We start from the raw sequence: 22788 nt of genomic DNA, 5'->3' as shown, positions 1-22788 counted from the left end.
CTTAGCCGTAAAAAGAAATGTGTACGGTGCACGTATGCTGGAATTTACTGGTGTAAAGATCTGGAACAGCCTGCCGCATGACGTAAAAGTTGCTAACAATTTTTCTGTTGCAATAAAAACGCACTACCTTAAAATGAATGACGCACTTTGAGTTCATGCTTGCAGCTATTATTTGTACGTTCTCTCACACTTATACCCCATTATCGAATGACGTGATTCTTCTTATACAATGTGACGACATTCTGCATTTTAAGTGATTCTGGTGCTTTAATATGATGTATTCATTGTAACTTGAGTGACAAATGCAATTGCCGTTGTTATTGCTGAAAAAAATTCAACGTGCTCTTGTTTATTTCACTGGCTTTTAGAATTGTATTCATTCAAGAAATCTGTGCTCTAACGAGTGTTTAGAGTGTCTTTTAACGTTTTTTAAGTTTACTGTCGACGATGTGTGCTGACATGTGTTGTCTGCAATTCATGCATTTTTTTATTAGACCCCTTACTAGCCGCTGGCTATGGGTCCAAACTGTTTTTGCGTATGTTTTGTAGCGCCACAAAGAACAATAAATTGAATTGAATTGAATGTCGTCCAACCATTGACTTCATCAGCATCCACAACAAAGATGCCCCACCCTGTGTAAGGATGCATTATCGGTGCCTTACAAACTGACATCTGCAAGTTGAACATCACCGAGTGCAATACAGTCGAGTCCACTTATATCAATCCGTTTATAAAAATATATCGAATATAACGATGAACAATTATGGCACCGTCCGCTTTTGTATGCTTTCTATGGTAAAACAAAGTGCTAATTACAATGCCCCAGTGCCGCAATGTCAGATATTACAATTGAATCCAGTTCCAGCGTGCACCCAAAATGTGAGCTGCTGATGGCATGTGCTATGAGCCGCGATGCGCTTCTAATCCCTTCTGCCCCTCAGAAAACTACTCAACAGCGCCGCTTACGAGGAAGCGAGAGGAGGAGGGAAGTAGTTTTCCTTCCGAACCCCCCTCCTGACGCCGCCGCTTTGGCATCCTCCCCGCGCCCACTCGCAAGATTGTGGCGCCAGGCGCTCGCGCATTCACTTGTTCTGTCACGTGCGTACTGCTTTTTGAATTTGACTGGGTGCCTCTAACATGACCAGCTATATTTCGGCCTGTTCAAACTGACCCCGTTTTTACATGGAAGGGATGTCAGGGCCAATGTTTGGAAACATCTGAGTTCCTCACTGAACATGCGATCGTTGCGCGGATATGCGCTGCGAACAGCAAGGACAGTGACGACTCTGACGACTGACGACGCGGTTGTGCAGCCTACTCAGGTAGTGTCTTCACAGGAGGCCCAGCGCACAATACAGTCCTTTGGGGCCTTCATTTCTGCCAAGAGCCTTTCACTCAGCTCTCCATTGGTGCAAGTTGTCAGGCTCCTCCCACTGCCACGCGAAGAAGCCACTGGGGAATGGTGGAAACGAGTGTGAAAAAAATGCGCGCGAAATGCCGACGTGCACGAATCGTGTGCAAAACGGGCCATGCGGTTCACGGAAACAACTTGCCGCGCACGGACGAGGAAGGGGGTCACTATCTTCCAAGGTGTGTCAAGCAAGGACTGTTGTAGTTATCACATGTGCACGAACTGCCTATTTTTTTATGTGTGTGTGGAAGTTAAAGGAGAGCAAGGGTGCACGCTGCGTCATCCTTTCTTATTTCTTTTGCTACCCCTAAAACAATGCCCCAGATGTGCCGGTCGATCAGTTGACGCACCGAAAAACCGCACTATAAACGGTATTGTGCCTTCGGCCAACCGCATTTTAAGTGGTATGCTTATGCATTGAGTTCTATGGGAGGTGAACCGGTAGTCACAAAAACCCGCGTTATATCGGGTCCCACACTATAAGCGGTTACGTTATAAATGGTCTACACTGTACATGGGAAAATAAAATGCCGCACTGCCTCGCAGTGTGTCTGCGGACTTTAAATCAGAGGACTTAAATCAAACCCAGGACTTTAAATCAAAGAGCCGCTTTTCAGAGAGCCTTTGGCTTCTCTTTGACAAATAAGTAGTAGTACGGCCTTCCTTGCATGCGAATAAAATGTTCTGAGCACTGTTTCGTCTTTTTCTTTTTTCAACCCGCTTATAACAATTATCGGTTATAACGATGAGATTTCCTTGGCACTTGGATAATATTATAAGTGCACTAGACTACATTTCAGGCAACACCTATCACCACCACACCCCCCCACGTGGTCCTGGTGCCCGTCCAGGCTGGTCACACGTGAAATATAATCTGGGGGGTTTTATGCACTTAACCTGTGCTTGGGTTACAAAGTGCGCTGCAGTGCAGAGCTCCAGATTAATTTCGACCACCTGGAGATCTTAACCTGCCCTAAAATCTGCTTTTCGTCTTCATCTAAAAAAAATTAACGCCACTCAATGTGAAAGCTGTCGGAAGTGCAGAGCAGTGACTCGCCATAATAGGCTGTAGCGCAATTATCCGCTCACTGCTACCACCCAATGCAATTCAAATTTCCCGCCTTCGCAGTACTCGCCTGAAACTGTGTCTGCCTGAAACTGCAACAGCGAGAGTTCCGTTATTTTTATGCTTGCTTTTCCTTCCGCACGTGCTGGCATTGCACTGCCACTTTTTTTTTTTTCTCGCTTACTATCGTAAAAACCAACCCAACAAGAGTTCCTAATTAAATGAACACTGGCGCTGCTGGTTAATTGCGTATATTTTGCCTCAAATATACCTGCAGTTTTCTTCGTGTTACACAACGGGGAGATGTATGACAAGTGCCAGTGGTTCACGACTTCCGAACGCTTATTACTATAAAACTGCGTGGCTTCCGAAGCCTCTGTAGGATGCCGCAACAACAGCCGCTACAACGCCGGTCCACCGAGTGAGCGATGACAACACGGCGAGCCCCTAAAAAGCTTTGCACTTAAAATGGCCACAGCCAGCGGGGATCGAACTGGCATCCTTGGGCTTAGCGCGCAGTATCTCAGCCACCGAGCCACAGCGGGTAGCAAGAAATGGAAGCGATCCCCAAGTATACACTCACAAGGCCCTTGCACTCGGGGTGGCAGACAGCGTGGCAGCCCAGGCAGCGGAGGCAGGAGCGGTAGAAGCGGATGCGCTTCCCGCACGCCACGCAGTCGTCGGAGCTGGCGGCCAGCTGGACGACAAAGACGTGCTGCTGCTGCTGTGGAATGGATCCCTCTCCGGTTTGCACGGGCGTGCTCCGCCGCTCGGGCCCCAGCTGCTCAGCACCCGTCACAAACCTCGACTCCTCCTCCACAACACTGCGCTCCGCTGCGGGCAGAGAAGGGAAACGCACGAGAGGAGAGAAGCTCTCTTTGGCAACTCTCATTTCACACTGCCGCAAAAGGTTACTCGCTGTAATTAAAGTGCCTCACTTGAGCTCTGGCAAACCACAAAACATGTTGTTGTCGGTCTTTTAACCCTTTCGCTGTCACTGACATATCGGTACGTTTTCGCATTTCCTCTCCGCAGCGTCACTAACGTCCCAATACGTTCTCCATTGTGCGTTCAAAAATTTGCGCCATATCACAAAGCTGGCGCACCTGGACTCTTCCTGCCATCTGTCGGTTCTTTCTAGTAACTCGTATTTTCCTCACAAGCGCAGTACAGAGTGCGGAGCGACCGTGCCAACCCTTCGTTGCTTGAGGGGCATGGTCGCTCCGCGCACAGTACTCTGTCGGGATGAGTGACCATGCAGCACGCGTGCGATTATGGGTGCAAGGGTTGTTGTGCCATCCGCAATGGGTTTCTAGGTTGTTTTTTTTTTCATTCTGTTCCCGCGTCTGCTATGGCACGCCAGGTAAGCCCACCGCACCGTTGCCTCTCCAATAGACCGAAACATGACTCAATCGCGGCTTTCGCTCGCCACGCCCTCACTTGCCGCTGTCAGCAGCAAACGAGGTTGTATCCCCTTTTTATCTCTATCTGGCATCATGATTTCACTATGCATTTCTGTGCATCGTGCAGGCTGCTGAAAGTGCTCCCTCCATGCGCGCGGTTACTTTCGGATGGCTTACCACGCAGGGCCTTCAACTGTGGACAGGGGTGATGGTTCTTATGATTCTGATCCGTATATGAGCCGAGCTCGGATTCGCAATCTGAGTTTCTCATCTGAGGAAGAGGTGTGAGTTCCACAGCGTGAGATTATGACAGTGATGCTACCGGCTTAGGCTGCTTTGGAGCAGCTTTTGGAGCAGGTAAAAATGCGTTTCGGAGCAGCAAAACCAGCTTTTGGAGCAGGTGTTGGTAGAAGCAATTTTAAGACACGTATTGCATTCATGAGATAGATAATCGCTAAAAGCACACCCTTCAGGGATAATGAAAAATTAAAAGAACTCAGAACATGGATATTTTGTCCCCATTTTCATCAATCTCCTGAAGAATGTCTGCATTGAACTTTTTTCGGCAGTCTGCACAACAAAAATAAAAAAAACAAGCTCTCATTTTTACACAATAGAAGATTTACTATGAACAAACTAAAAATTGCTCATCACAACGAACACACTGTGTAAAATAGAGCACTATTGGAAGGCTATCGTGGGAAGGCTGCATCAGTAGCGCCACGGCTTTGACTCCATACTTGAACATCACGCTCCTCCCTGTGTCACATGAGTCACTATTTAGCAGCGTCAGCGCTGCCACCGTAAGGGTCTAAAACGACAAGCCACCGATAGCAGCGCTATGTTAACAAAGGCAGCGGGCTGAATCTTGCCCCTTCACGACAAGTTTGCCGCAGGTAGCCCATTAGTCCCCCCCCCCCCCCCCCCCCCATAATTCCGAGACTATGTAATTCCCTGCGAGGCCACATGCACGCATTTCACCTTCAATTTCCACGTATGTGAATTCTATGCCTCTGTGAACTCTACGTGAAATCTAAGACGGGCGTCGTCATATGCGTGCCGTACTCGTTAAGCTCGGAAACGTCAGGCGTCGCGAAATTGCCGTACTTGCTAGCCGGTGCGCAGCCCGAACTATGTCACGGTTTCCTGCCTTTGCATACTATTTTCTCCCCCCTGCACTTTGTATTTTCTCATCTGTTTACAGTAAAATCTCGATGATATGAATTTCGCGGCACCGCGAGAAATATTCGTATCATCCGAAATTCGTGTGAACAACACAGACCAAAAAATTAAGCACTAAAACAAGATTTCGATTATTTCTTTTACTTTCGCGTGATGAAATCCGTGAAGTTTTTCTGCTTTTTTTAAACCTCCATGTCGCCGAGCGGTCCTTTCTGGACTCATCTCCGCACTCGCGCTGCCCAAGCTCACTCACTACAGGAGCGTTTTTGCATGCGATTCGTGCGCGTCGGCGCCCGCGGTCAGAAAATTACGCGCGACGCGCGTGGCAGTGGGACGAGCCTGACGAATTGCGCCAATGGGAAGGCGTGCGCCTCATGGCGGCAGTTACAAAGCCCCCGAGACCCCCGAGACAGCCGGCTGGCTCCGGCGGAGATGTTTAGGCTTAGCACCCCGACAGATATTCCATGGGCGCTTTCACTAGCGGCGCGGATGATTTTTATAGCACCGTTTTCGCTCACATTATTAGCTCATTTACCGCACAAGAAACTTCGCGTGTGCTTTGAGCGGCATTTTAAAGAGCGATTAGAAGCGGTTTCTTGAGCGTCCCGCACCACTTCGCGACCGAAACCGCCGCCATGATGCCGCGGCCGGCCACGCCCCGCGCAGCGTGCGGGTGGTTTCGCGGCGGCGCCAGCGTGCCTGTGGAGTACGCGGCGCGTTTTCGCTAGCAGAAAACAGCTTGACCGTTCCTGGAGAAAGTGCGAAAAAGAGGGCAGAGAGCCCGTACGTCGCTGTAGCTTGCTCGATCGGCAGTCGGGCGCCTCGCCGACTCGTTCTTATCCGCCGGGCACTGCAGGTCCCTTCGTAAGAGCCCAAATTCTTCCCATTTCAAACAGTGCAATTTCGCCGGGACTAATCAGAAATTCGTATCACCCAGAATCATATCATCCAGATTCCACTGTAACTACAACTCCTGCGTCCTCATCTCTTGCCTACTTTTCTACCAGCAAAACTCCGCAGGCCCCCGGTCGACGCGTACGCTGTCGGGGCGCTTTGGCGAGCGAGTACGGCAATTTCACGAAGCCTGACATTGTTGGCGAGCTTCACGGGTACGGCACGCACATCACGACGCATATCGCGGCCCGAAGACCGCGAGGCGGACGGTCGCGACGGCGGCAGCCGGTCTCGCGCGCCCAATAGGTGCGAAGCGCACTGCACAAGATTAAGTCTCGGGTATACCCGAGACGGTTAATTCCGTGAGCTGGGGAGACTGATAATCTCCCCATCTACCCCTCTATAGAGGGGGAGATTTCACAACGCCTACGAGGCGCCAGCCGCAAAACGCATCATCGCCGTTATCGCAAGATTCGCAACAACGGCCAGTTTGCCTTGGCTTGGCTCGGATTGCGTCCTGAAAACAGGTACACCGCGATGTCGCTTTCAATGGGGAACCTCAAGTAGTCAGTTTCGTTTCTGAAAGGGGGACGTACACCCTTTGGCGCAGGTTGGGCGCAGAAGCGCCAAATTTAGAGGAAATGTAGCAGGATGTAGCAGCCAGAGCACTTTGGCGCAGTTTGGCGCAATTGGCGCAGCGGTAGCATCACTGTTATGATGATGACACGGTGAGGTCGTCACCCCAGAAGCGTGCACGCAAACTGAAAATATCTGGAAGAAAGGCAATTTCTCACGCACGTTCTTTCCTTCCAACGTGTTATGTCCCGGATGCTATCATAGTCAAATAAATCACTATGCTCCTTCCCTGATATTCTGGAAACCAAGCCGACACTGAAGGTGCGTCACGGCCTGAAACACCCGACAGTGAAAGGGTTAAATGTGTAAACACTTCTATGTGCACTCAGTGAAAAAACTTCCCTGTCCGTCTGTAACGCTGGATGTGTAATGCTTAAGGCCCTCAAGCCTCCCTTCCTTGATATCAGACAGGCTTACATTGCCTCTGCAGTTGTCTTGCCTGCGGTGCATTTGTGTAAGTGAGTGAAGTCAACTTTAGAGGAGATCAGTGTGGAGCAGACCTGCTTACGCATATGTATCTCACAATTCAGTTTTTGAAGATTCCACAATGCTTCTTTCTTTTTCTGGCTCCACAGAAAACATGCTGCACAATCTGGTGGTTCACGAAAGAAAAGCACATAGTGCGTTGCAGCTTTTGTAGACTCTCAGGATGTACAATAGAAAGCAAACCTCTTTCATATAGCACTCATCATCTCATCAAATAGGTATACAGGGTTGGAATCGCGTGTTTTTAGGCCACAAAGACCCGCAACCCTAAACTGAAAAAACATGCAACCATTACTACAAGAAAATTAACTGCCACGTGAACTCGAGAAACGTGTACTTTGGGTGTGTTTTTTCTCCTCGAACCACATTGAGAGTGTTTCGCTTCAAGAACTAAAGAAATCAGTAAGAGTATCTCTTTTACTGCTGTAAACGCATTTTGGCCTTTTGCTCTTGGCCTTTTATTCTTGATAACGCAGCATAGCACCACAAAAACATATCTGGGGACTTTGCATGTTCACATTCATTATTTAAGTAAGGTATTTGTGATGGTCTTAAACCGGCATAATTGGCGATCTATGGAAGAGGCTGTTGCCCTGCAGTGGACAAAGAAAGCTGATGATGATGATGATGAAACATGTTAGTATTCATGTGTACAGGACCCTTACGTAAACCGTGGAGATATATATGTATAAGAGACTATGGTGGAATGATTGCACAGTGCATAAAAATGGGTACTGCATGGTTGTAAAGGGCTATTTATCCAAAACTTGAAATGGTCTCAATGAGGAATGAAAATGATGGTGTTAAAATGTACCAGAAGGCCCACAACATGTCCCTTGCTGCAGCAAGGGAAGTGGAAGTGCCTGTGAATTCAAGGAAACCCTCAGAAATGCCCTCGTACTTGAGGTGGTACGAGGTGATGCACAGTTAGAGATGAGTTAAATGCGTCAGCCCTTCCACTCTGTTAAGATAATGAGGCACGAAGCCCTGGTGAGTTTTACCTCGGTCGACGCGTCTATTCACAAAACTAAGCACAGTTGTAACTTGAGAATTTTGGATTGAGTATACTTCCTAGCTAAATAGCTGAATAAAAGTTGGAAGAACTAGAGGTTTATTCTAGCGGACAAACGTGGGGCAGCCCGTTTTCCTCCAGTACAAGCCTATGTGCTGACTGCAGACGAGAATTCTACAGGAATGGCAGCTTCACTATGTGCTACATAATTAACAATTGCCGAGTTTCATCTACTTTCTTAGAAATGCGTCTTAGCAGCCAATTGTCATACCATTGGTTTCAGGAAAGTTTTGGTGAAGTGATAGTTACATCCGCTCTCTGTGACCCTACTTTATGTATTGACAGCAGCCAAGAATTCTGTTAACATTGACGTTACCGTTAGTTAAGACACATAAACGAAATTCAGCGTAATGATAGTCATATTAGCAGACAATTTCAGTACAACTTTTTTTTTCCTTTCCACGATACGCAGAATAGATGGAGAGCTAGGGAGAATTCGCGACAAACTGGAGGCGAAAATTTTTTCTTCTCAGCAGGACGCATAAATGAACGGACACCCACCACCACCTGAGGGTAGCTATATACAGCTTTTCTGCAAAATCCTACATCACAAGGGTAGGATGAAAATCCTTTTTGTTGAAAACATTGGTTCGTCCGCTAAAAACAATGAAGACTGGCGCTCTCACACGTGCCCATGGCTGGCTGGTGTGCCAAGGAGATGGGGTCCCCAAGGCCCTGCCTGGATCGCTGCTGCTGGCTGGGGGACAGCGGATGGCAAGGCGGCTTCTTCTGGGAAACCACCGTGGCCACGTAGCCGGGCTCACCCGACACCATGGTCATGGTGGCCGCAAACACCCCGCAGCCACCCTGCACTGCTCGGGCGTCCGCCTTCTTCTGGCCGCAGTCACCCTGCCTGGAGTCGCCCAGCTGCAGGCGGAGGGGACAAAGTCAGAACACACAGGGCTGCTGAAAATCCCAGCACGCTGGGCAGCTGAAGCGACTGATTTAGCGGGGGGAATTTAAATTACTTGGCTGGCTGTGTTGTCAAGCCTCTCCCAACTCTACTCCATGCATGCTTAATTAGGCACTACCCCTAACAATGTTTGCGAGCACCATACATCACAAACGTAGCAATTTCAAACACTGTAAGTAACACTCTAACACATATCTGGAAACTGTCCAAGATGTGCAGAGTTTTCAGACTAGTCCAAGGTTCGATGAAAACTCGTCAGGCGAGGGTGATTCATAATTGAAATACAAACACACACTCGCCTTGTCAAAAAACAAATCAACAAATAAAGATATTAGGCTTAAGCAGAAGCTGGTACGTGTGAAGGACCCTTTAGAACAGCCAAGATTCCCAGGGGCTGCTACAAAATATCGCGCAAGGATTGCAACACATCCTACATAGGTGAAACTGGAAATTTTAAAAGACGAATTCATCAGCACCAGAATGGGGTCAAAAAAGGCAATGCAAGCTTGAATGCCTTAGCAGATCATCCCCTGACTACTAACCAAGTCATCAATTGGGACTCTGCAAGCATAATTGCATCAGAGAAGCGCCTATCGACACGACTACTTTTAGAATCCGTACACATTGAAACAAGTTAAAACACGATTAACCGGTCGCAGGGTAATCTCCCTGAGATACACGTGCGCACTCTATGCAACCAAACTTGTAAACAGTCGTGCCCTTTTACACCCCCTCTTCATTGTGAACAAGGGACCCGTAGGGGCCCCAAAACGTGTTTGTTTATTTCTTTTTTGACAAGACGAGTGACTGTTTGTATTACATTTTTAGTTTTCAGGCTAGTTTAGGACAGACGTATTTTGTACATCAAATTATTACGTGATCTCCGTTGGTTGACGGCTGTTAAACGGTCAACTGTCTACACTGTGCCTTTAAGAACAAACTGAACCCCTGAAACCCGCAAACGCAAAACCTGTTCATAATACAGCATCGCGACAGCCCAACCGCTTTGCCTGGACGCACCTCAAAGTGGACTTTGGCTGGGGTGCCCAATGACTGCCTTCTGTGCTGGGTAGCGGAAGGGGGCGGCGGGCTTGCTGCCACTGTCCCAGAAGTGGAGTGTCTCCGCCGGTGGCAGCGGACGGCCCCTTGGGCGCCGATCTGTCCCCGCCCCTCAACTCCACTGGCACTGGCGTCCATAAACAGCCTTCCTCCATCGGGGCAGCTCGGGGAGAGCACCGAGCCACCCAACCTTTCGGCACTTGCACTGCGGAAGGGAAATTGAAGAAAAGATCACACCTTCGAAGAGAACTCACGAGCCATTCCACTCTGTGAAGAAGGTGGACGATTGGCAGAGCTTTTTGTCACACAACATAGAGGTGACATTGAACTTAGAGGCCACCACGCACACAAAACACAAGTTTGGTTCATTCTAAAGATTGCCTCATTAGAATCATACTGACACCACTTGTAACATAAACTTTGCTCAAATAAGCTACATAATTATTAAGAAAAATGGAATGGCCATGCAACCCTCTCGCTCCTTTTCCGCAACAGAACCTATGATGTCATACATGCCAGCTGTTCAATTGGCTGAGGCCAGCAAAAGCAACCGGAAAAAACACAGGGCTTGTAAGCTTGCCGAACGAGCTATTTGTGCTTACATTTAAGGCACATTCTTTTTTAGCAGTCAGAACGGTGGGGTAAACAGGAATTTACAAAAATACGCATAAACATAGAAGTACTGACACATACTGCTGCTGGTACTGCATACACTATGTTTGGTGCTTTCGGGTTAGCTCAGACGGCACTGGCCGATTGGCATAAGCGACAGTGTCTTACGAGAACATATTTGTCAAGCAAACACCACGTTTCATGAAACGATGATTTTCAAACTTCGCAAAAACAACCCAGGTACCAATACAGTAAAAAAGAAAGGCAGCAAACGGCCTGTCATGGTATGGTGACGCCATCTAGGTTGACGAACGGTAAACAAGGCTCCCCAGAACATATGATGTCATTGCAGACGTCACGAAAACACACGCTTTGGTGGGAGAATCAAAATTTTAACTTAAATTGATTAATCTGTCAGTGAATAAAGCATCATTTGCTTCTTTTAACTTACACTGAATAATCTGTCAGTGAATAAAGCATCATTTGCTTCCGGACAAGCGCTGGGCGCACTACCAAACACGAAATCTTTCGAATAAAACAAACTTCTATTTTGTCTGCATGGCTCCTTTACAGACAGGAATGAGCAAATTTTATTTCTATCGAGATTTGATGGTGGTCGTTGCTAAGAAAGACATGTACATGTACGCACGCACTTTCATTTTGGCACTGCTGATCTCAAAAATGGATTGACAACTGATCTATACAGAATGCATATACAAGCATGCTTGCAGTCAGTCATATTTTGACTTCGAAAATGGCTTATAATTAGCCGATTTACTCAACACGCATATACAAGAGATAACAGATAAAGTTTGAGGTCCAAATGCGGCTTTGGATGGGATGCAATTTCGGCGGTGAGCGCGTGGTCATATTAGATGGTAAGGGGGATTGCAACTGAACAGGATGAAGCGGAGACAAGACGAACATTTGTGCTTACTAATAACCAAGTGATTTTATTGCATTGGGTTTTATTGCCTCAACGACCGTTTGCACAAACACGCCAATGCGCTCACTGGGTCTGTTGACGGTCAGCTTGCCATGCATTGCAAAAACTGTGGCTGTGAGCCGTTTGAAAAATGCTGCACCTTGTGCCGATATCGAGAGCGGAAGGCACACAAGATTTTCTAGCCTTATTGCATTGTTCAGCACGGTGACGATTGTGTTAGTACACTGAGTGTCTCGCTCTTGAAAGAGTTTCGTTATCTGACAACGTAACACGTGTGTCCTGTCACCAATGCTGTCCATTTTTAGGAATGACTTCAGTGCAGTTTTCTTTTGTTCCTCCTCCCTAACCCTTTCCCCTTTTTCCCGTTGTTTTAGCGTTCGACCAGCATGTATAAAGCTATCATCCCGACGCAATAAAATCACTTGGTTGTTAGTAAGTGCAAGCGTTTGTCTTGTCTCCGCTTTGTCCTGTTTGGTTGAACAAACCCTAACCCTCCAAGTTATGTACCAACCAGCTCGAGTATCAACTCTTCTGACGTGGTAGTAGAACTAAAGAGCTAAGTTTGGCGAGTTGGTTACTAACTAAGGAATTCATCGTACTAGCAAACATTAAAGGAGCCATGAAGAGAAAATACAACTTCATTTAATTTGAAAGAACTAGGATTCAGTATCTCACTCAGCTCCATTACAGCCACAAAAGAGGTTTTTTAACGAAAAGAAAGCAAGAAGTATTTAAAAACTTTCAAATTTTGCGCCACAGTGACGTGTTACGAGCAAGAATGACGTCATACGAGCCAACAATAAAACATAATTTTCAGTGCGTTAACTGCACGTTAGCATTCAAGTGATGCGGTCAAATGGAACTAGAGGCCCCATTACAGACGTCCAGTCATCTGTCGTCGCGACAGGTCAGTTAGGCGGCCGCCAATCGCACAAACAAGGTTCCGCGACGTCGTAGAAAAGTTGTGGGAAATTGGCTAGGGGGTTGCGACTGCTTCACACGTTTTGTTTCATATCTCCGTTATTTGTTCAAAGATTGCGATGATATTGGTATCATTGTTATCGGGAATAAGCAGTCTTTTTAATAAACCCAACTTGTATTTTGTCTTCATGGCTCCTTTAAGACAGGAACAAGGCTAAAGAAGGAGACGAAACACACGCTAGAGTTAACCGATTTATGTGTTTCGTCTCCTTCTTTAGCTTTGTCCCTGTCTTAATGTTCACTAGTACAATGAATTCCTTACTTTGTGGTAATAGAACACGCTCTGGGACATTCATTTTCCAACAATTTGAACTATAGAATGCCTCACACTTTAGAGACTAAAGCCTTGGGAGTTTTAATTCGTGGACATAGAAAATACGTAAAACCATACCCATATACACTTCCCCTAAAAAGAGCACACCAAAACCACTAATGGACACAGCACGGGATGCAACGCAACACAACAACACTCACATGCATATATGAATTGCGACGATCAGCAGCTTAGAAAATAAGGGAAGATTCCCATTAAGCCAAACCCCGAATTTTCCTAGTACATGTAACAGGTGAGATGTGTTTGATTTGTACATTTGTCCAATGCAGAGCACAAAAAAAAATTTACCCTGCACTTTAATTGGCTGGCACACCTTCACCTGAATTTGTGGCATCGGTACAAAGCTACAGCAAAGCAACAACAGAATAAATAAAAAGTTCTAGGAGGAGCAGCGGAAAATCATACTCAATTCAAAATAAAATCGTTATTCCTCGCATGACCTGTCAAGATTCAAGCCAAAGGCATGTCTACACCAGTGATGTTTCTCTTTAAAAAAATTTTAAAAAGGGAATCCCTATTTCGCTGCAAGCAAATCAAATGTTTTCCTCAATGCATCATCATGGCAGAAATTATTTCCACCCCTGTATGCATTCTGAACACTTTAGAGGAGACACAAGCTTTGGTATGCTCAAGCGAATCTTGGTGCCCGTATGTGAGTGAGTGAGTGAGCGAGAGAGAGAGAGAGGGGGGGGGGGGGGGCAAGTGTTAGCTGGAAGGACAGAGTGGTTGGGCAGCTCACCTGCTGCACCCCAGAGAACAGAATAACAGAATTAGGCAAAAGACAAGTGTATGCCAGGTGAGCTAGCACTTTCACTGGGCTGGCATATGCCCTGTGTATTCCTAAACTATGTCCTTGTCTACCATATACTTGCCAGTATTTGATCAAAGAACCCTTTCTTCATGCTTTACTTTTACGCCAGCGCAAACAACCTTCTACATGCCTGTTTTTATGGCCCGGAAATTCACTTCAACGATACCTCAGTTAATTCATTTATAATTTTTTTCTCACTTCACTTTCCCATTGTGTGCCAATATCGACGATGCATTCCAAGTAATACTCTACAAGAGTCACTGCAATTATAGGTAGTCATGAAGTTTCGCTTAAAAGAGGTGTACACTTGCACAGTCACTGCGAGAATTAATGCAGCCATACAGGAGCCAAACTGACAGCTGCAATCATGACAGCACACAACTTATTGCCGGATCAGTGCACTTGCACCTCAAACAACTCCAAAATTCTCCAGAAGGAGGGTAATGCGAAAACAGGTGTGCAAAATTGGAAATGAAGCAGTTCTTTCTCAAAAGCAACAAAACCCTACAGGTAGATTTATCAAACTTCATAGAAGGCAAATTCACAGAGCCACAAAATCACTTTTCCTCGTGTAACTACATCTATAGTGGCAGTAATGTTCAAACCAGAAGTGTGTGCACAAAAGTGAAGTGGTCCAGTCAAGTGCAGGGGCAGTAATGAAAAAGCAGGTGAAGAGTTCGCCTCCTTTGGGAGTGCCCTGAGTCAGCGTGGGTGGCAGTACTGGCAGATGCACTCAAACACCCACAAGTCAGGAACTGTACAGGGTGTGCTCACTTGGCAAGGTTCTTGTCGCTGAGCACCTTCTCAAGCGCCCGGACTGTGTGTCCCCCCAAGCCTTGAGAGCCACACCGGGAGACGATATGGCGGACCTGCTGTAGCTGCAGTTGCTGAAAGGCAGGATTGCGGAGACAGTACGGCCGGTAAAAGGCTTGTCTATAACACAGCTTTTGTACTCTCAGCCCTATCCTGCCCCGCTGGTGCGGGATTTGAATAAAACTACTGCGGAATTCTGAAGTCTTAGCCCTTCGCTTTTGCCTCCGACATGTTTGGAACGAGTATGTTTCGGCAGTTTTGGGATGTCGCTGGTTGAAGTCGAAATCGCTGTTATAGACAAGCGTTTTACCGAGTGTACATCACTTCCAATGGGCATGCCACACAGGATGCAGGACTAATCTTCATCCCCCCCTCCCATCGCCATCTTGCCCCTCACAAAGAAATTGAACAGCAAACATTGCAGGAAGTGAGGACGTTTGGTACTCGGAAGTCGGAGTGGCGCTGGCTACCACCACCAAGTGCAGGAAACAATTACCCTAATATAAATACTCGAGAAAGTGGAGGAGAGCACAGCCCCGCCAGTGGTGTAGTGATCATCACACCAGACGCGTATTCTGGAGGTCGTGGGCTCGGACCCAGCGGGCATGTTTTTCTCCACTTTCGTTATTTAAAAAAAAAAAAAAAAAAAAAATCTGCATCTTTTTTAACGATAATAAATTACCTTACCACATTCTCCGCTTTGCTTTCCTTGGCTTTCTTGACTGCCAACCCTTACTTCGGTCTTAATTTACTGAGCCCCTCTTTTCCCATTCTGATTCGATGTTTGGTACTCCGTATAATCACAAGTGTCCGAGCACCAAGTGGCAATAAAGACGTGAAAACAAAAAAAGGGGCAACAGGAATGAATGTCATAGGACAATGCGCGATAACACGTGCCACCTTTTTTGGCATTGTTTGGTCTTTGTTACTACCCTTGGCGCTTGAAAGGGGGACAAGTGGTAACAGCCCAACCTGACACTACTTGAGGGTCATTGCTACACTGCTGAGAACACAGAAAGGTCGTTGAACTTACCAGGGCTTCCGTGCAGGCTTCAATGCTGACCCTCTTTCGGAGTTCGTTGTCAAGCACAGCCCTAAAGAGCAAGATTTACAAGGTTCATTAAACAAGACTTCCCAGAAATATTTAAAAAAAAAAACAGTCTAGTAACAACCCAAAGAAAACTCCTTGGGGCACTTTAAGTCTGCACACATGCTTTGAAAGCGGAAGCATTATGGCTTCCTGCAGCGATACTTATCAAACACTTCTGTACTCCTACCCTGTGTTTAAGTCTCCCTAAAGCGGAACTTTCAGCCTCTCACTGATGTTGTGTGTAGTCCACCAAAAATGCACTGCAAGAAAGCCAACTTTCTCTGACAATGATGACGATCGTGGGTGAAGTTACGAAAAATTAAAATGCTCCCCGTGGTTGGAATCAAACCTGGATTCCTCTCGTTACGAAACTGACGTCTATCCGATTGCATGATTCCTGCACGGTCAAAGCATGTAAAGAGGGGTGCATGGACGTGCACAATTAGAAAATGCAGCCCTCCGTCTAAAGATGACGATAATTGAACGCTAGGGAAGGCCATGGAATGCCTGCATCAGAACACAATCACAGTGCAGTTAAACAGTCCGTGTGCTTGTGGGTTACTTGGTTTGGTGTTGGACTTGATTTTGGAGAGCTTCGTGTTCCTTCATCGTTGTCATTTCAAAAGAGGGTAGTTTGATTTGTCTTCGCTCTTGTTTTGGCGTCTTTTGGCGCAAATTAATTCAACGGGCAGAATTGGTGACACTTCACGCAACGGCTCCCCCAGAATCAGTTCTCCGCGGCTGAGGTGCATCTATTCTCGTGTGCCACCCTGTTCACCTCCTGTCACGCGATACGACGTCAGCATTGAATGCACGAGGCTAAATCTTGTTCTGCTTCTTGCTTCTTACTCTTAACTCCCAGTATCAATTCCCACAGGAACTAAAATGTGGTATTTTAAGCGAAAGCTTTCTTAATGGGACCGATGGCATCCTGTCAAAAAAAAAATGCATTTCCCCTTCTACTGGTTGGTGGACCAAAAAGCTCAGATAAGATCCCTGGACACATATGGTGCATGTGTGAAATCGGGCTTCCATTGCGTCGAAACGATTACTTGAAAATCACGAAAAAGGAACGGTTCTAGATAAGGGTCATAAAGAACGAGTACTATAGTACGCCTTTATCTCATAAACCTTGTATCAGTATACGTTCAGATCGTTCGTAGATACATTTACTTAGTGAACGAAAAATCGTCGCATGGGTTTGTTCTTTATTTGCAATTTGGGTCACTGAAGGCTTCGACGATTGATTGGGAGCACTCTCAGCGAAGGCTGGACTCACTTTTAGCGAAGATTTTTGACGCAGTTATGATGGCAGAAAGCCTTCGCGCTTCTTTCTACTTTTCTAACAAAGGTAAAGTTTTTTGGTAAAGTTCACTTTGTTCACTTTGTTTTGTTTTGTTAACTTGGTTTTGTTAAAGTGGTAAAGTTTTTTGTTCACTCTTTACAGCGAACCTGACGGGGTGGCTCAGTGACTAAGAAGGCATTGTGCTGCTGAGCACGAGGATGCGGGTTCGATTCCCGGCCGTGGCGGCTGCTCTTCTGATGGAGGTGAAAAGCAAAAACACCCATGTGTATGAGATTTCGGCACACAATAAAGATCCCCAGGTGGTCAAAATTAATCCGGAGCCCATCACTCCGGCGTGCCTCATTATTGCCTGCGTTGCGTCGTTGCGTTAAACCCTACAATCGATCAATCAATCCTCTTTACAGCAGTGGCCATTTTCTATACCGGACAGCAACAATGCTGCTTTTATCAAGCGGCTTTCGCCTCAAAATTGTATGAAAACACTGGCGCACTGGAACTGAAAATCGGGCCCACCTTGTGTGGCGCAAATTTGCCTGCAGCTCCGAATTGGCCAACTTGAGAAGGTCACATTCCTTGGTCAGCTCGCTGACCCGCTGCTCAGCAGCTTGCCACTGCAGTCTGCAGGCTTCCTGGTTCTGGAAAATGTCCACCATGGCTGGAACGATAGCAAGAGAAGGCACAGAATTCGTGAACTGGACGGGCAGATTTATTGCCTACGAATAAAGCTTCCCTCCACAAAGAAAAAAAAAGCCGCGTATCTGCTTTTTTCATTGCAAATGTTGACGAAAGAGGATAGTCGACTGGCGCCCCTGGCACGCAAATGCCTTCCTTTTCTTTCTCGCTCACCTCTCATGCTGTTCCTCTCCCGTCTCCTTCCTCCCAAGATAATAGAGGTTTGCTCAAGTCAATTTAAATTTATCGCGTTCCACTGCTACAAAACGGGTGCCGCGATGCCAGCGCTGCCGTACGGCAGAGACGTGCGTGAATCAAGGCACCCTACTACAATGTTTATAGAACCACGTTGCCCTATTCCACGAGTGTTCCAAGCGGAATGTGGAGCCTATCTAGTGGAACCTTTCGTTACTGTTGCCGTCTGATTTCTTAAATGCCACCAGGTAGTAGCGAACAACAGCAGGTGACGGTTTTCTGCAGTTGATGTAGTATTTCATTTGCTATCGCAAAAACCAAGCATCCATGAAATTTTTTTAATAAAGGAACACTGCAAATATCACTCATGTATCGATTTTCTGCCTTATATTTGCGTAATGTCCTGTTTTTGTTCGACAGTGTTTGACGAGCATGAACAGTGAAATTGGACTTAGACGTTTAGATTTGACTGTAGCTTCTGTTTTACATTGGCCGGGAGACTGAATCGAGTCGCAGACAGATAGACAGACCAAAATTTCTGCGTTTAAGTAGCCGAAGAAAGACTATCGTCTTTAAAAGCTAGTGACTGTAAATGGTAAAATAGATTGAGAATGTATGATTTGTGGGGAAAAGTTTCAGGACCACTCCCAACACAGAAATTTAATGCAACTGCCGTTTGTCGAGCAGCGGGAGCTTGGACATGGACACCCAGCATGCCGGTCAAGACCCAAGGGCACTTGACTGCCACCCAAGAAGGCAGGGGGTTCTTGATCCCCTACCTCCAGCTGGGAAGCAATAAGGTTTATTACCTCACAAAACATATCCCTTGTGGTGTCAGCACCATGCAGTGTGGCAGATCCTCAATCTGAGGCGGCAAAATTTTGGATGGTCGTGATGGAGAAATTCAACTGTTTTTTTTTTATTTCTTAGTCGTGCCAACAAATTCACCAGGTGAAGCAGATTTGCATTTCCCACCGGCACGAGCTTCCTGGCCAAGCCCATATTCGGCCGAAAAATCCACTCAGAGATGAAAACGAAACAATTGGCGGAGAATTAATCTCGCCGACATTTGTTTATAAAGATGCAGAACTCCGCGTCTAGTTTTATGGTTGGGGCATTGGAAAGCAAGTAAACTGCTGTCTGCCAGCAACATATATGCAGTTGTATAAGCCGGATGTGTTGGAAATGGGAAGCGATAAATGCAGTCACAACTGACGTACCATCGCAAATTAACTGTTAAGATTACGTGAACCTTAACACTAGGGTTGTCTGAGCTGCAAAATGTGGAATAATTTGTGTTTAGGTACGTGAAATAAAGAACAAAACAAAAATAACCAGTGAAAGCATGTACGTATACAGTGGTGCACATTAGCAGACACAGTTAAAGGAGTTTGGTTTGATGAAAGAACACAATTTCTACCCGTAGTCATTAATATGCAATCTCATATTTCGCAGGGAAGCAGTGGAAGCCAACTGGCACAGTATTACATCATCACAGAGGCCGTTGTCATGATTCAGGGATGGCGGCTATGAAAGTTGTAAATGAGGACGTTTTCTGCAGCCTCTTACAGATGTCGTCTGTAGTCCACCAAAACACACTGCAGGGAAGCCAACTTTCTCTGATGATTGCGGATGAAGTGAAGAAAAAAACTCTTTTCATTGTCGGAATCGAACCTGGGTCCGTCATGTTATGAAGCCGACATCCATCTGATTGCGCGATTCCAGCACGGTCGAAGCAGCTAGGATTTGGAGAGGGGTGCACGGACGCGTGAAATTAGACAGCAAGTGCACCCCTCCATCTAACGACGACAATGGTTGAACGCTAGGGAAAACCATGGAATGCCCATATCAGCTAAAGCACTAGAGAGCACAATCGCAGTGCAGTAAACCATCCCGACGAGAAACAAGTGTTCGCTTAAACAGCGCAGTCTTACGTCGCACTCTTGACCAGTAGGAAATCGTTACGGTAGATCATGCCACATAGACGGAACATTACACAATGCATTACAATGTAAGCACCATTCAGTGCATTGCCACCCCATACACATACAGCACCTTACCATACACATACAGTACGAATCACTTTATCACCATCCTAATCATCATACATAAATAGGTTCTGCTTGCTTGTGGGTTGGTTGGTCTGGTGTTGGACATGAGTTTGGATGGTTTCGCGTTCCCCCGTCATTGTAGTTTTAATAGATGGGACAACAATCTTTTTTTCATCCACTTCCTAGCTTAGAGTCCACAATAATTTCTTCTTTCTTATTTTCTTTTCTTTTTTAATTGTCAGGACTCAGCTCCGGGCTGGTACTCTGGGGCTCTCAGAAAGCATGTCAATACTATTTCCACAGGCATCATATTCCCCCATCCAAATCGTATGGATTATGACACATGCGTCCCCTTCGCCGTTAAAGAATGCGGTGGCTAACGATGCTGCCTGCAACTTCTTCTGGGCACTCCCATCGAGGGAGGACAACTCTACTGTACTGCATCTCAACCAGCCCGGCCTTCTAACGCTCACAATGGGCTGCCTTAAGCAGACTCCAAGCCAGAACTCGCGTACTTCAACACCCTCCACATCTTTCTGACCAACAGCTCCCTCTGAAGACTCCCTGCAGCCCGTCTGCCTAGTGTGGGAATGCCTCTACGACACAACGCCCCTCCCTTCCCCATCCCTGAAGCAGTGGAAGTGTGAACAGACTAGCTCTCAGTCTGACCAGCTGCCCATTTGCGCCTGAGCAATGGCAACAGCCCATGCCTTTCCCTGGACGACCCACCTTTTTATAATTTTTATTCTGCTACAATACACATTTAAAGGGACTATGAAGATAAAATACAACTTCGTTTAATTTGAAAGAACTAGGCTACGTCACTCAGCTCCATTCAAGCCACAAAAGACATTGTTTAACTGAAAAATTCCAAGTACTGAAAAACTCAAATTTCGCGCTGCAGTGACGTAATATGGGCAGCAGCACGCAAAACGCAGTTTTCAATGTGTGAGCTACACGTTAGCATTCAACTGATGCGATCAAACGGAACTAGAGACCCATAGTAGAGACCCCACTACATCACCCATCGCATTTCTTAGCGACAAGTTAGTTCGGCGGCCGTCAATCGCAAACAAGATTCTGTGACGTCACGGAAAAGTTGCCGGAACGTGGCTAGTCGCCACTGCGCCTCACATGTTATCTTTAATATCTCCAGTATTTTTTCGAAGTTCGCGCGATAAGTTATATTACTGTTATCGGGACAAAGCAGTGTTTCTAACGAAACAAACTTGTATTTTGTCTTCACAGCCCCTTAACTCACTCTCCGCTTTAACGATAAGCGCTGGCGGCAGAGTACCCGAGTTAGTTTTCTGGACGAATTTCGCGCCATGGCATCTCCATCCTTATTGAATTCTGATAAACATTCGCAATCATAAAAATGAAGGATATTTGCACTTACCTTTCGCTCAAAAAAGAAAAAAAAAGTTACAGCGGCTGCTTCCAGGTGATGTTCATTAATCATTCCACTGTCTTAGATCTGCTGGTGCACTTTCGTGCTACTCACCAGACAACAGGTCGTCGTCATGCATGTTAGCCAATGTGCGATAGAGGTCATCGAACTGGGCGACCAGAGACATCCGAGGTTGCTTTCCGCGGGACATAGCGACTGCGGGGTCATAAAAAAAGAAAGAGCACTTGACAGACCTTCACTGCAGGTCGCGTGCACTAAGATTTACAGGCACCGTCTGCTAACAGTTTCGTTCAACGTCAAGCTTACCTTGTGACGCACCAAACCTACGCCAAAAATAGCTATCCACTGGGGTGCACCGAATTGCATGCGCACAGTTCCGAAAGAGAACGCAGATAACGCAGAGCGAATGTTAGCACAGAATGTGACTGTTGTGTGCTGTCTTGCACAGCATGACCAGCATGACTGGCATGACCTGTCAGAACGACGCCTGCCACCGGTGGAAGCACGTCACATGACCTTCAAAAAACCATTATACCAACTTTTATCCACTTCTCTTTCTTTTGCCTGCAAAAAATTTAGCAAAATTAATTTTTAGTTTTCAGAAAACAAGTTTTCAAAACAAGAACCGAAACCGAAATTGTTCCCCGTTGGGACTAAGGGCGCTCGCAGCGGCGTTGTCGTCTGAAATCCAAGATGGCCGCACTAGCGCGGTGTGTTTGTTCCGTGTCGTTCTCCCATAATCGAAGATATGGTCCTGTGTGTTACTCGCTGCATGGAATTCGCGGGGAAATATTTTTATGGTCCAATCTGGTATCAATGGTGCGTACAAACAAAACGCAGCGGCTACTAAAAACGCACGACGAGTCACTTCGAGGGTCCCCGACCCCACTGCACACGCCGAGGTGACAGAACACGATGGTCTGCGATAATTTCGTGACGCCCGAAGAGGCAGCGTTGTTTAGCGAAGTCTAGCCACAGTGCAAACGGTTGCGGTGTGAAATCAGCCACCAAGGCGATGTTAGTAGAAGCGATGCCGTCGCTTCCCTGCCTTTTTTTCGCATCATTTATGTCGAATGACGTATTATGGCCCGGATGAACGATGAAAGGTGTGTTTATTTTGAGCCAATCTACGCAGTGCAAGCAAAAACAGGAGCTTGAAAAATTCACTTCAGTGTTCCTTTGAGTATACAGAGGAAGAAAAATGCAACAGAAGAAAACAATACCCCTCAGTAGCTACGCCTCACCACCAAGGAAGCAGAAGCCCAAAGAGAAAAACTGCGCATATACACGAAATTCACTTACCCAAATCTCTGTGACCCAATTCCACTCAGGCCTCAACAATACCGCAATCTGGTGGTTTGAGCGCTGCTTCCCGCGTGTGGCTGGCTGCGCACGTGCTCTGCAGCGAGAGAGACTGTTGTCGTCGTTGTTGTTGTTCCTGGT

General features: G+C 46.5%; 1 protein-coding gene across 1 annotated transcript in view; it reads right to left on the bottom strand.

Annotated features, from left to right (window-relative positions):
* The window catches only part of LOC144162713 (rac GTPase-activating protein 1-like), a 33612-nt gene extending 11785 nt beyond the window's left edge, over positions 1 to 21827 (bottom strand). The window contains exons 1-8 of the mRNA XM_077693355.1: positions 21652 to 21827; positions 21439 to 21540; positions 17530 to 17671; positions 15654 to 15714; positions 14582 to 14694; positions 10085 to 10328; positions 8778 to 9018; positions 3062 to 3312 (exon numbers count right to left, since the gene is read on the bottom strand). Coding sequence (XP_077549481.1) covers positions 3062 to 3312; positions 8778 to 9018; positions 10085 to 10328; positions 14582 to 14694; positions 15654 to 15714; positions 17530 to 17671; positions 21439 to 21535 — 1149 coding nt within the window. The 5' untranslated portion in view covers positions 21536 to 21540; positions 21652 to 21827. The remainder of the gene's footprint in view (positions 1 to 3061; positions 3313 to 8777; positions 9019 to 10084; positions 10329 to 14581; positions 14695 to 15653; positions 15715 to 17529; positions 17672 to 21438; positions 21541 to 21651) is intronic.
* Positions 21828 to 22788: the final 961 nt, after the last annotated feature.

Source organism: Haemaphysalis longicornis, unplaced genomic scaffold (assembly GCF_048455015.1).
Source record: "Haemaphysalis longicornis isolate Haplotype H1 unplaced genomic scaffold, Haemaphysalis longicornis Haplotype H1 scaffold_12, whole genome shotgun sequence".
Taxonomy (NCBI): Eukaryota; Metazoa; Arthropoda; class Arachnida; order Ixodida; family Ixodidae; genus Haemaphysalis; species Haemaphysalis longicornis.
The sequence above is the reverse complement of the archived record's forward strand: the minus strand, read 5'-3'. Positions and strand labels throughout refer to the sequence as shown.